The sequence below is a fragment of the Megachile rotundata genome, chromosome 16 (assembly GCF_050947335.1).
Source record: "Megachile rotundata isolate GNS110a chromosome 16, iyMegRotu1, whole genome shotgun sequence".
NCBI lineage: Eukaryota > Metazoa > Arthropoda > Insecta > Hymenoptera > Megachilidae > Megachile > Megachile rotundata.
The window spans coordinates 9,216,260-9,229,007 of record NC_134998.1 but is presented as its reverse complement, the minus strand read 5'-3'; the positions used below and the strand labels follow the sequence as shown (position 1 = coordinate 9,229,007).

Sequence of the window (12,748 nt, the reverse complement as noted above, 5' to 3'; positions counted from 1 at the left end):
TTGAATTTTCAAAATCCCAATGATCCATTTATCGATTCGAACAAACGCGATTGTTCGATACTATCGATTACTGCGAATTACCGACATATATCGATTAGTATATTTACGTATCGATGATGTTGATCAGAACGCTGCCGGTGCCACGCGTACTAGCATCGAAACTTAATTTAACCTAAAAAGAAACGTCAATAAGAGTTGAAAAATGACTGCATTAACGGTTATAGGAAAGTTTTGGCAAGAGTACACGAAAGTTACACCGAAGAGGCTTAAAATAATAGATGCTTATCTACTTTATGTGTTTCTCACCGGTGTTATACAATTCATATATTGTTGTCTTGTCGGCACGTTTCCTTTTAACAGTTTTCTTAGCGGATTTATTTCTTGTGTTTCGTGCTTCGTTCTTGGAGGTATTGTAAATAATTATCTTTATTCATTTTTGTCTTATGATATATCTAATATTTCATGTATCGTAATATTATAATCTTAACATTTTTATCAATATGTTAGACAATTGTATTATTTACTGCATTTATTCTTCTCAGTTTAGAACTTTATTATTATGCATTCTATACAATATTGTTAATGTGTTTGTTTCAGTTTGCTTGCGACTACAAGTGAACCCTCAAAACAAAAATCAGTTTTACGGAATAAGCCCTGAGAGAGGATTTGCAGATTTTATTTTTGCTCACGTGATACTACATCTTGTCGTAATGAACTTCATTGGTTGAATTGATAATATTTTATTTGTACAAATGTTTAATAAAATATTGCAACTATAACATTATTACATTCAAACCTGTTATTAACACGACTGTCAGAATGTGATAAGAAATCTGTCAAGGAATAAAACAAATTTTACTTTTATTTATGCAAAGTACAATTTTACAATGGATATAATACAGTCAAATAAATTATAACTATGATGTTTTTCTCATCTCTATCGTTCTATGCGTTGTTAAAATATTATCTTTAATAAAGAATGTTCATAAATTACAAGTTTTGTATTAAAATATTCTATATCAAATGTTTGCGAATACTAAATTTGAAACTTTATGTTCATATAATAATGTATATCCTTTTCAGTTATATGGTTCCAAGCAAAAGATAGCAAAGGGTATTTAAGAAAAAAATACTCCATGAAAGGAATTTTTTTATTTTACATATTCTATTTTGAGTATTTTTTATATGCGAAACATCACTTAATTTTATATTTTATTAACATTTAGACATAATCAAAAATAGTGCTTTTCGTGGCAAATAAACATTCCTAAGAAATATTCTGGCAGAACTTGTAATAAATGTTAAAATACTAATTAAGAAAAAAGGGCAAAACTTTACTGATTAGGTTCTATTAAAGAATATTTAATTTGTAGATGTTCGTATTTTAAACATTACTTTCTCCAACAATTTCAATATTTACTCACAATTATATATATTACCTCTAAAATTAAACATTAAAATAAAATTAATAACAAAAACTGTAGTAATCGTTCACTATTCAAATGCTAAATGTTTTCATTCTTTATTTAATTGGAAAAAAATGAAAAAGGAGATATTATATTCAACAATAAATTCTTATTATTATAGCAGTCCTCTAATCCACCAATGAGTATATGATTCACAACCAGTCAATATTAATTGCAAGAATCTTCTATTCTTAAGAAAAATTCATTTTCTTACGAATAGAAAATCAAGATTTCCAAGAAAACCTATTTTTTAAAGAAAATGAAAATAAAAAAATTGCTAAGTAACTCTTCCTTGAAATTAGTACAACTTTGTTAAAAAGATTATGTTTTAACAAATATCCAAGGACTTTGTTTTGCAACCTAAAATTGAATAATAGGAAAACGTATTTTGCATGAAACACAAGACTTTCAAAGATCGTGTTTCTTAATAATTATTTTAATAAATAAAGAATAATTAAGCGAGTAATACTTTTAAGTTAATTCTTCTTATTATTTTTAATAAGGAATTATACTGTTAATACTTTTTAAGTTAATTGTCCTTAATTTTCTTAAGAATAAAATGTGTATATGTATTCTTAAGAAAAATATTTATCCAAAAGAAAATAATAAAAAAGAAATGAAAATATTCAAGAAAACTGTTTCTAAAAATTGAACAAAAGAGGATCTTAAACGAGTTAACATTACAATTAAAAAGACAGATATCTATGAGAATACAAAGTGAAATAACTTCTATGAAAATCAAGAAAGGATTTTAAAAAAATTATATATCCAAAAATTACCTTCTTTAAGTGGGATGAAGATTAAGATCACTGAAAAATTCTTAGGAACAAACACACATAATAAAGAACATACTTTTCTCAAAAGCAACATGAAGAAGTAGGATACAAAAGTAAAATAAAAGAAAAAAAAAAATGTAATAAGTGGTTGTTGGTGAACGTGTATAATCCCCCCCTCCCACCCCAACAAAAATCAGTCGTATATTCTTCTTTAAAGAAGATGGCCGCTACGAAGCATGAAAAATCAAAATTTTTATCGACATGTATTTTTCTGTTTTCCTATTTTAAGAGGTGACATCAGAAACGCGTTTCTCGGTTTCTTGTTTTTTTCGACGTTTTTCAAAATATCTCTTCCTTGCAGCGAATATCATATGTGCTTTGCGACGCTGCAATATTTGTTCTCTTTCAGATGAAGATTTTGAAAATCGTCCTCCTATGTTGGAAGGCTCTTCACCGCTGTAATAATTTATTATGGAATCAATGTAGATTACATGAATCGTATAAACTCAGAATTATAAGAAAAATAAAGAATTACCTATCGGCAAGAGGAATGTCGAATCTTGGATCCGATGGTAGCGGTGTCGAGGCGGTATTTAAAGATGCACTAATCTCAGTGATATTGGTATGGATTTGTGGGACGGATTCTGATTGTGGTTCTTCGATTAAATGATGAGGCGATATTAGCACTCCATCAAGAATGTTCTCAACAGTCCATTCTACTGATCTTGTCATCCTGAGGTCTTCTACGATTAGATTACGTGGGAAATGTGGAAATAACTGTTGTACCTATTTCAATGACAAACAATAGTAATTATTTTCTTGCGTAATTCTACTTGTTTGAGCTTAACCTTTCATTTATAGGGTACATTACGTATAAAAGACTGTAATGTTTTTTTATTATTATTATTACCTGTCTAATCATGGTATCCATTTGTGAGTTGTTATGTGCAATGGTAGAAATATTCCCGCGCAGCCTATTGTGAGAGACTTCGACAGAAAAGCTCGGCAACCAAGAAACATAACGTGAACCATCGAAATGAAAGAAATGGTTTTCATTTCTCCTGACTGGTGTTTGTGGTTCAGTCGGTAACTCTTGTGTACTCTCACGGTGATTCGGTTGCATATTCAGAGCAAGTCTACAAGTTGGGCAAGATGTGTCTTGCTCCAGCCAGGATTGTAGACAAGAATTGTGGAATAGATGACCACAAGGTAATTTTCGAGCAGTTTCCATTTTCTCCCAACAAATTGCGCAGTTGTCAGAATTATCTGCTAACTCTTCTTGCGTTGCCATTGGATAACTGTAAAAAATATTATATGGTATTCGTTTACTTCAATCACACAAATAAAAAATAAATGCTTACTTTTGTTCCATGTGGTTTAGCACAGCTAGATAGTTCCTGTGTTTCGTAATTTTGCGTTGTATTTCGTAGAAAAGGTACCTAAGTTGCATACAAATTACAAGGGAGGCCATACTTAAGAAGATGTTACTCCAAAGCAACATATGAACGTGATGGAAGAAATCTATAGCAAGAACTACTAGCTCTGCAGCTAAGTCTGTATAGTATGTCAAAGGGCCTCTCTTATCCCAAGAACGTTGTGAAGAAGTACCTGCTCCTCTAGTGTCATACAAATGAATTATGTATCTCACCATGACATGAACTGTTCTGACACCTAGCAGGATGCACTGTGAATAATACAACAAGATTAAAACCATCTTTGTACAATATTTAGTTAGTATTTATATTTAAAGTATGTATGTAATTGCATTCAAATTAAAAAGACTTTATGTAAAGCATTGTACTTATTGTTCAGTAACATACTGAGACAAAAAAAGTAACAACTAGAATTTAAATTGTTTAATTAATAAGGACATAAATTACCTCAGCTGCAGTAAAGACAAAAGTATTGAATGAGACGAAGAAGAATGCTGCAGCTGTGCACAGTAGCAACATAAAGGAGGACAACGCAAGAATTGTAGCAAGAAGTCCCAAAAGTCTTGCATGACTCCATCCAGGGGTTGTCGGTGAGAAAGATAACTACAAAATAATGAAGTCAATGTTACAATGAAACATCAGCATGAAATTGTTAGATCTTAACTTCTAAAAAGAGGAAAATTCCCTTGGTTGCAAGATTCATATCATAAATCTTTCCAAAAGTAGATCAAGTCATTAGGCATGTGATTCCAGAAACAGAATACATACAATTTTTAATTTGATTTTTCAGATCTAAATGCATAATGTCTTTAAAATAAAAACAAAGTATTTCGTGACGTTGTTATGCAATGAATTCGCATGAATCCCTTTAGTGTAATTGAATAAAGGTAACCAGGTTACGTCTCTCTGAGTTACACGACGCTCGATTTTCTTTAGCTTAGCTCTTGTATGTCATTTTTTTTAGTCTGCGCAATAAATTTATTATTGTATAACTTCACTCACGACTAGTATTGACTCACGGTTTAAGTCTACAAGGTTTGAGGCTTTATAGCTTACAGGTTTTAAGATTTTATAACATCAAATCAATGCTTTACGATTTACAGTATTAAAGTATTTTTCAATTCTTTATGAAACCACCTACAATATTGGCAAAATGTCAAGATCACGATCTTGTTACTATGTTTAAGTTGTAACATAAACAGTTTGTTGAGAAGACGTTGATTTCAGAAGGATAAGTCAACACGGTGCTGCCGAGTTAGATTGCCAGAATACCACATTGTGTGTTGGTCATTGGCTAAAGGAATTTAACGTGTTCAGAACTTAGCGTGGATCGAAGACGGTCTATGTTCAACTTAGTTAAATAAATAAGCGCCATCGATTCAGGGGTATGCGACAATCGTGAATAAAAGATAATGTGCGTTGCCGCATGTTTGACGAGACAATAAAAAAGCTAGCGATTTCGTAACGCTTCTTCGTTCCTGTTCTGTACGAGGAGCCGTGCCAACTGCGGCGACTCATCCGTCCCAAATTCGAGATTATAAAATATGTTAAGATATTCGATAATGTCCATCAGTGCGAATGTATCAAACGCAAGGTCTGCCGTGCGAGTGTTTGATAGATGTAGGCGGATACACGTGGAATTATTTATATTAGGAAAGTATGTTTCTTGGTCAAGTTCATGTCAGGTGTCAGAAGTTCAATTTTTTTTCCCACAGTTTACGGGTAAAAATGTTCTACGAGTGAAAGCAGAGTGAAAGTATATTCTACAGGGTGTTTCAAATTTGAAGACACCCGCCTGGCGGGACTTTTGAACTAATATTTTTTAAAGCAGATTCGTGCAGAAAAATATATGCAGTTTCATTTAATAAATGATCTTGACAAAACACCAGCATTTGCAGAACTGACATGTGGATTGCATGATATACCACTTCCCGCCGTTTAATGGTACATAATAAGATTTTTTAATCTTGCGTGCAACTTATGTAACTGCCGTGAGTACCTTTTCACGTTTCTATAAATAACGGAAATAATTAATGTTATTGACTCAATCCGTCAATATGTAAAAAATCATTGAACACCTAATCAGTTCCTGTAAGCGTGTTCCATAGGTTTATCCGGCAAGTTTCCTCGTTTTCAGCTCCGGTTTGCATATTTTGTAGCTGACACAACCAGGCAAATGAAGAGCCGATGATAAATGAACAAAGAGCATAAGTTTATGATATGAATCCCTGATCCGTCCGTTTCAAATGCGATCACTAAAAATTTCGTGACCATCGTTTTATCGACTAATCATGGATTAACGATTGCATAATGATGCTACTTACGTATTCAAATCGATCCTTGCAAAGCTGGCTGAGCAGACTTAGGAAGCCAAGCACAGTGAACCAAGCCCACCATAGAACCACCTCGTCCATGTACTGTACGTTCAGCACACCGAATACGAAGATAAATTTGTAAAAGACGAAATTCCAAAATTTGTCCTTCAGATGCTGTCTCTCGGAAGCACGCAATTCTCCAAACACCAGCTTCTGGATCGTTTTGCCTAGCAAGATCAACACGCAATACGCCATGTTGATCAGAGTCTATAAAAAAAAGAACATTATTAATTATCACGAAGTTAAATAAACAAATCTGAGGTCTTAGGTCATGAAATTCATCTGAACTTGAAATACATTAAATCTGGTTGAAAGTTTTTTGAGGAAATAATTTAAAATATAAATTTATTTATATTTTTTAAAATATAAATTTAAAAAAATGTCTCCAAAAAAATAATTTAGTCTAGGAAAATTACTGGAAATTTATTAAAGACCTAGGGACATTTAAGGACACTCTCGTTCCAAGTTTGAACCGCGCTGTATCGCCCCGAATATGCAACACAAGATACAAGTGTTTTCATTATTTTATCCGTTTAAGTATAAACCATACCCAATGAAACAAATGGAATTTATTCAAAGAGTCAAGCATTTGTCTCAGCCGTTTATCAGTCACCTTGAACACACTACAAAACAGACACTTTTCCTCTTTGGCAGACGAAGTAGGAAGTAATAGATGTCGAGCAATGTTAAATCGTGCACCAACAATGTTAACGACTGCCAAACGTCCCGAAAGAAAGTTAATTTTAGTTCAAGCTAACGTTTGAACAGTCCCGTTCCTTAAACAATACTGACAGTATGCAAAAATACTTGGGTCGTTCCAAAAGTCGTAGCTCGTGTTTATATTTTTTTTGTAAAACGTTTTTAAAATGTAAATCGAGATTTCGCGGTCATTTTAAAATCAAGGTTAGGGTAGGTTACGAAGTCATCCTAAAACATTGTCATGACGTAATAAGACATGTTGTTCGAATAGTAAAAAATAATGACTCAAAAAGCAACTATGTAATTTTGCAACGTTTCGCGTTGCATAAGTTTCGAGATTTACTGTAACATCATGGTAGATAATATATGCATGACGATGGTACGTTTAATCTTGATTTATCGTAGAAGAGAGAGCCCAGGGAAAGTCTGGCCTATTACTGGTTCACGCCGCAAGAACGATCCACATAATTCGTATCGCTTACCCAGATGCATATGGGTTCGTCGAGCATGCATTCGAGTAGCTCCTTGAAATGTATCACGAAATTTCTTGGATTCGATTCGACGTCGCCCGCGGGCGATTCATTTTCGGTCTCCACATACGTGTGATTACTTTTCCACGCTGGGTCCTTGATGATTTCGGCCGCATAGTAAACCGAACATGAAAGCACGGCGAAACTGATTGCCGTGTAAACCCGAAGATTCGGGATTGGAAGTCGATCCAAAAATTCCATCGGCATCTTTGCCTTGGCCTTGTTCCTGCTCCTGGAAACATAATACGTACATAAATCGATCATTCGAGAACGCGAACTGATACCTGCAATCCTACAGGGACATTCAAAAAGACTGCACACTTTTTATGGTAAAATAAATTTAAATTTTTATACCTAATTTATGACTAGTTTTCACTAAAATACATACTGCTTCTTATGATGGTATTTCGTTAACCTTTTCAACCTATTATTAGAGTATGGTTGCCGGAGACGGCTATAATTGGAGAAAAGTAAATAAGTTATAAATAACGCAGAAACGTGTGAGGTTGGTCAAGAACTTGCAAGTTTGCAGGGTTAAATATATAGTTGCTCACCTTTTCTTAACAGTTTACATTTGATCTGTTGTCGAGTCAAAATGGCTCTCGTGTTAAAAAGGAAACTATCAAGAATTGAATTTTTATGAAGGGCAAACAAGTTCAATGGGATATTTGGTTACTGAAAGGGTTAATGCGTTCATTGGTATGCCGGCTATCGGTAATCGTAATTTTCCGTTAGCGCCACCAACGGACATCGACATTTCCGTTACACTGCTGTAATACCAACCGATTTATGTATTCAGTAACTTGAAAATGACTATAACGTGTAGCACGTGGTACCAAGTCAACAGAAGTGAACTCGATGATTCAACGTTCGATTATATCATATCAGATCAATTTTGAATTATGATTTTGTGACATAGACTTGTCATAATATATTGTGTCACGTCAATTCGAAGCTGGAACTCAATGAAAATTATTGCATAAACGTTTGATACATATCAAATATAGAAACTTAGAAAGCCTGACATGATTTCATAACATAAAACATTTATCACATATCAATTTGAAATTGATTACATAAACGTTTCATTGCCATTCTCAGTGCAAGATTGCTGTTGTAGTAAACACTTCTATATTGCAGAATATATTTGATAGAAATATCTCAAAATGTCACTTACAGTATATTAAAGTTTACATTTTGATCAAATTGATTACGTCTTATCATTATTGTTCAGATAAAATGATTTTCCACTGAAGTAACGCATCAGTCAATTTGCAAGAAAATGTACCTATGAATGAATAAAGTACTAAGAGTTATAATCAAATTAAAATATTGTCACTCATATAAGAACAGTTATAAAAATAATATTTTGAAAGAACTGACATATAAAATGTTAGATAATTTAAATAAATATTTTCTGTCAAATAATGTCAAGGCTACAGTTGTGTTATCAAACGCCTCGATGCTGATGTAATATACGAAGCACGAGTTCTACGTGTCTAACCGTTACTTTGACCACGTGTTAACGCAGTCCAATGGAAACTTGCAAGTTTCCATGCGTACCAACCTGGAGCTTTCCACGCAAAAAACTTGACGATTGCATTATTTACGAGGATTTACGACTCCCGTAATCTTACGTGCTAAAGCGAGACTATCGATACGAAGATTTATATTTGACAGTTTCTGTACCATACCTCACGAAATTATCTTCTTTCGAAGCATAATTCATACGCGGCGAATAACAATATAAAAATTCACGTAACAAAATCAAGAATACGTGACATCGGCCATTAAAGTTTTAAACAAATCAGTGACGCGTGTTGCAAGATCCAAGGACAATTTTACGTTTGTCATTTATTTTGAATATTTCTAATGATAAATAGCTGTCAGTGAAGCGATTGAACGCTCATCAATTCAAGGGGTGGTAAACGAATACTGCATTGACGTTTCACGTGTTTACGCTATTCACGTGACCATCTGTTATTCCTCTTATATTAAACAACATTCAATTATTTAAATTCAATATTAAACACGAAATGTTCAAATTTACGTACTATTCTTTGCGGAAATTTTGTTTCATAAAATAAGGAAAATGTACGTGTTAATTATTGTTAGCAATTGATTAGATATGTTAAAACATTTTTCATGTTTCCATATTGCGATACTTTCAAGGCCTTTATTTATAAGACCTCTCGAAATGTTTTCGTTTTTTGACAAGCGGTATCTGCACCTGATAAATCTATTTCAGGCAGTAAATATATATTTTTAATTTTTATAATTTCAGGAACAGATTGGTCCATGTACCATTTCCACTTGATAGTTTCCTACTGATAGTTTCCCTTCATTAGTGAACCACGTTTCAATCATTTATAATGAAGGTCCATTTACAAGCTTAACCTTTTCTTAATTTTATCAATGTCTTTATCAGTTCACTTTCGTTATTCACTTTCAAAACACTTGTTAAAATATATTACTTAAAAAAATGACATCGTCGTGAATATAATTTGACGATACCTGTATAGGTTTATGTAACATAACTAGTATTATCCTTCTTGTGAATATTTACGTGATCACTTCTTAAATGTATTGTACTTTCTTTTCTGCGAGGATTACCGGTTCCATTTATTCCCATTTTCTAATTGCCGATCCTGATCATTGACAGTAAATTCGATACATGAATATTATACATAATTAATTAAATATTGCATATAATCAGTCACACTCGATATCACTCGCCTATAAAAAGACGCTTTATCGATACGGAACAAGTGGACTCACCTGAGATTGACAATTGGAACACGTTGCCTTTAATCCATCATCGAAAGAGGATAGTTTCTTTCAAATAAAACTCCCGACAGCTTAACAGATCGCACTTAACGCATATCTGCACTGAATTCAAGAAAAAGGCACGAATACCGCTACGGGAAGAGAAACCGGAAGGCTACTGAAAGTTAAAGACTTTCTCGGTCGAAATCGTCCATCAGTTAACAGCACACGCGTTTTTTGTGGTTTTACATGGCACAGGTGCGAACGTACCGACGAATAGATCGTGTTCGGAAAGATTTCGAGCTAAAAAACTACTTCCTTCACACTCTTTTAATCAGGAGGAGGATTCGGGATGTTATTGCGACACAACGCGTCACAATGTAACACGAAAACTGCAGTGCTTGAGACCGCTTAGGAGACTGAGCGTACAGTCGATAAGGAAGCATCGATTCTTGTTAGAGTCGAGGAGTGGGGAGAGAGTAGGTTAGGTTCCTCGATTTTATCGATTTTACGCGCGCAATTTGAATTCTCTATTTTCATTTTCTATTATGAGCTTAAATTCTTAACGTGAAGCTTAAAAAATTGTTCTGTCCAACTTTTTCTTCGTGATAGTAATAATTGTAAAGAAAAACAGGGTGATAATAATTTTCGAATTTAATTTTTAAAATAAACTCAATTGTTAAAATTATAAAATAATTTTTCTAACCACGTCATTTCGTTTGCACAGTATTTTAAAAGAAAAATGAAGTCAATGAACCACAATTGCATCCTGAGTCAACTTTGAATTTAAATATTCATTAGTTCACGTGCTGCTTGTTTTCATTAAAACCATGCGTCATACAGGAAACGTTCAAGACGTTAAAAAACGAAGAAACTATTTAATACGTTAGATTATAGCAAGTTTACGCACAAATGTATATTTTAGTCGCTGAAGTAATACAGACCCTGATGCTTCCTGAAATAGATCGGTTCAAGTGTTAAATAATTTTGAGTGAAAATTTCACACCATTTTCACTAAAATATATTTTTCAATTATTTTGGGGATAATCTTTCCGTTGCAGCTTCCTGAAATAATCAAACTTTAATTAGAGAAAAATTTGGAAAATTAAGAACACATTTTCTTTCCATTTAAATTTTATTGCAATTAAAGTTTTATAATGGGAATATTAGGTTATTGTGTAATAAATATGACAAAACGTATGCTGTACAAAAGTTTCATGTTACCGCTTTCATGGAAAACTGCACAACTAACGTCCTCTTGTAGCAAATTACCAAACTAACGAAACATTAAATTTTCTTTTTTCTAAATTCTTATTCCTCAATAGCGCTATTGTTTTATTCTCTCAACCGATGATGCCGCATGTGACATACTTCAGAACTTGTCAATACCGGTTAGTTCCACCAACCACCACTAGATGGCGCAAAGAGTACTGTTTTTCAAAAGTTGATGTTAAAAGGACGTACAAAAGTAAAGCTTGTTTTTAGTTTATGTAACCTTCGGTTAATTTCTCTGCGATGATGTGAATTTATTTTCTTTTACTAGAAAAAAATGCTATAATCTTTATATTATTTGTAATCACATGTCACGTTCAGTGATTGCGCAGACGCCGAGTGTAAAAACGCGCGAACATCTTAGAATAGTTTCTGTTTATTTAAGCTGAAACATACGTTGTTTCTTATTTCTATAAACAAGAATTTAAAAAGCCATTTTATTAAGAATATATATATGGAGCTGTGTATATTAACTGTCTGTACATTTATTTGCTTGAAGTTTACAAGGTTATATAAAAATTGTAGGAAAAAAAATAAAAATTAATTTAATTATTCTATCTTAAGAAATATTATACAATGCAATATGTTTTGTCGTTCTGAGTGTGAGAAGCAGAAAAAAGTGAATAATCATCCATTTAACTCAAGGTAGACGACTCTAGTTTTTGCTCGATTTTTTTCAACACTTATGTATAGTCGTCGAAAGCAGGGTGGCAAAAATACGTATAGCAGTAAAATTACATGCAAATGAATGACAAGTAATTAGATAGAGAATTAAAATGGAAAATAGGTCTTTCTTTAAGAAAATACATATTGTAGACATAAAAAATTTATTTAAAACGAATGTTATAGACATTGTATATGACGGGGTTAGGTTAAGTGGGGTTAATATTAAATGTAAAAATATTTTTAACAGATAAACTATTTGACATGCATGTTTTACATAATTTATTTTTTATTTCCTGCAATCTTCTCGATATGCACATAAGTATAAAAATATATTTGTACAAATTAAAAATACATAAATAACGCAAATGTGCGAGGCTGTTGTAATAGTTAAGAGGATTAGGTTTGGGCGATTACGTGCATTTAATTCATAAGCGGGCTGACATAACCTTAAATGCAAACAGGTACAAACGTAAACATTACTCTCGAAGCGACATACAAATCCATACACAAATACATGAGTTCAATATTAGAACCTGCTCAATTGACATTTACACATGACGTACGTGACGTCCTCTGCTGTGCACACGCAACGACACACTTGTGGTGGTTTTTTAACACACTCGTACGTCGATCTGTCATGTATACGGACAGTATAGACGGAAAACAGAGTGGCATCGTTCCCACACATGCGACGTTCAAAGGCACGTCGAGACTCGGCAACGGTCGGCGCGACAGTACCGCGATTGCTTCCTCGCTGTTCAGACT

The 12,748-nt window shown here is 33.1% G+C and overlaps 2 protein-coding genes across 6 annotated transcripts; one reads left to right on the top strand and one right to left on the bottom strand.

Moving 5' to 3' along the window:
- Positions 1 to 94: 94 nt before the first annotated feature.
- Positions 95 to 784, top strand: Dad1 (dolichyl-diphosphooligosaccharide--protein glycosyltransferase subunit). Its single transcript, XM_003707485.3, has 2 exons — positions 95 to 407; positions 598 to 784. The coding sequence occupies exons 1-2, from the start codon at positions 203 to 205 to the stop codon at positions 726 to 728; spliced, it is 336 nt and encodes a 111-aa protein (XP_003707533.1). The 5' UTR covers positions 95 to 202; the 3' UTR covers positions 729 to 784.
- Positions 785 to 844: 60 nt separating this feature from the next.
- On the bottom strand, positions 845 to 10,475 carry LOC100880020 (E3 ubiquitin-protein ligase AMFR). Of its 5 annotated transcripts, none has more exons than XM_076541349.1 (9): positions 8,974 to 9,023; positions 7,668 to 7,733; positions 7,232 to 7,511; positions 6,000 to 6,257; positions 4,123 to 4,278; positions 3,604 to 3,926; positions 3,153 to 3,540; positions 2,778 to 3,028; positions 845 to 2,698 (listed from the first exon to the last, which is right to left on the bottom strand). In XM_076541349.1, the coding sequence occupies exons 1-9, from the start codon at positions 9,006 to 9,008 to the stop codon at positions 2,527 to 2,529; spliced, it is 1,929 nt and encodes a 642-aa protein (XP_076397464.1). In that variant the 5' UTR covers positions 9,009 to 9,023; the 3' UTR covers positions 845 to 2,526. The 5 variants fall into 5 exon arrangements, with proteins under 5 accessions (XP_076397464.1, XP_012150468.2, XP_012150467.2 ...); XM_012295078.2 differs by lacking the exon at positions 8,974 to 9,023 and adding an exon at positions 7,834 to 8,534; XM_012295077.2 differs by lacking the exon at positions 8,974 to 9,023 and adding an exon at positions 7,834 to 8,499 and having other exon boundaries at positions 7,634 to 7,733.
- Positions 10,476 to 12,748: the final 2,273 nt, after the last annotated feature.

What these genes read in the sequence shown, in the direction of transcription:
- LOC100880020 (XM_076541349.1), bottom strand. Translation starts at nt 9,008, where the DNA reads ATGAATTATGCTTCGAAAGAAGATAATTTCGTGAG. An exon ending in ACGAACCCATATGCATCTGG is followed by an intron (nt 6,258 to 7,231) that starts GTAAGCGATACG and finishes TTTTTTTTATAG; the next exon opens with ACTCTGATCAACATGGCGTA. An exon ending in GCAAGGATCGATTTGAATAC is followed by an intron (nt 4,279 to 5,999) that starts GTAAGTAGCATC and finishes ATTATTTTGTAG; the next exon opens with TTATCTTTCTCACCGACAAC.
- Dad1 (XM_003707485.3), top strand. Translation starts at nt 203, where the DNA reads ATGACTGCATTAACGGTTATAGGAAAGTTTTGGCAAGAGTACACGAAA. An exon ending in TTCGTGCTTCGTTCTTGGAG is followed by an intron (nt 408 to 597) that starts GTATTGTAAATA and finishes TGTTTGTTTCAG; the next exon opens with TTTGCTTGCGACTACAAGTG.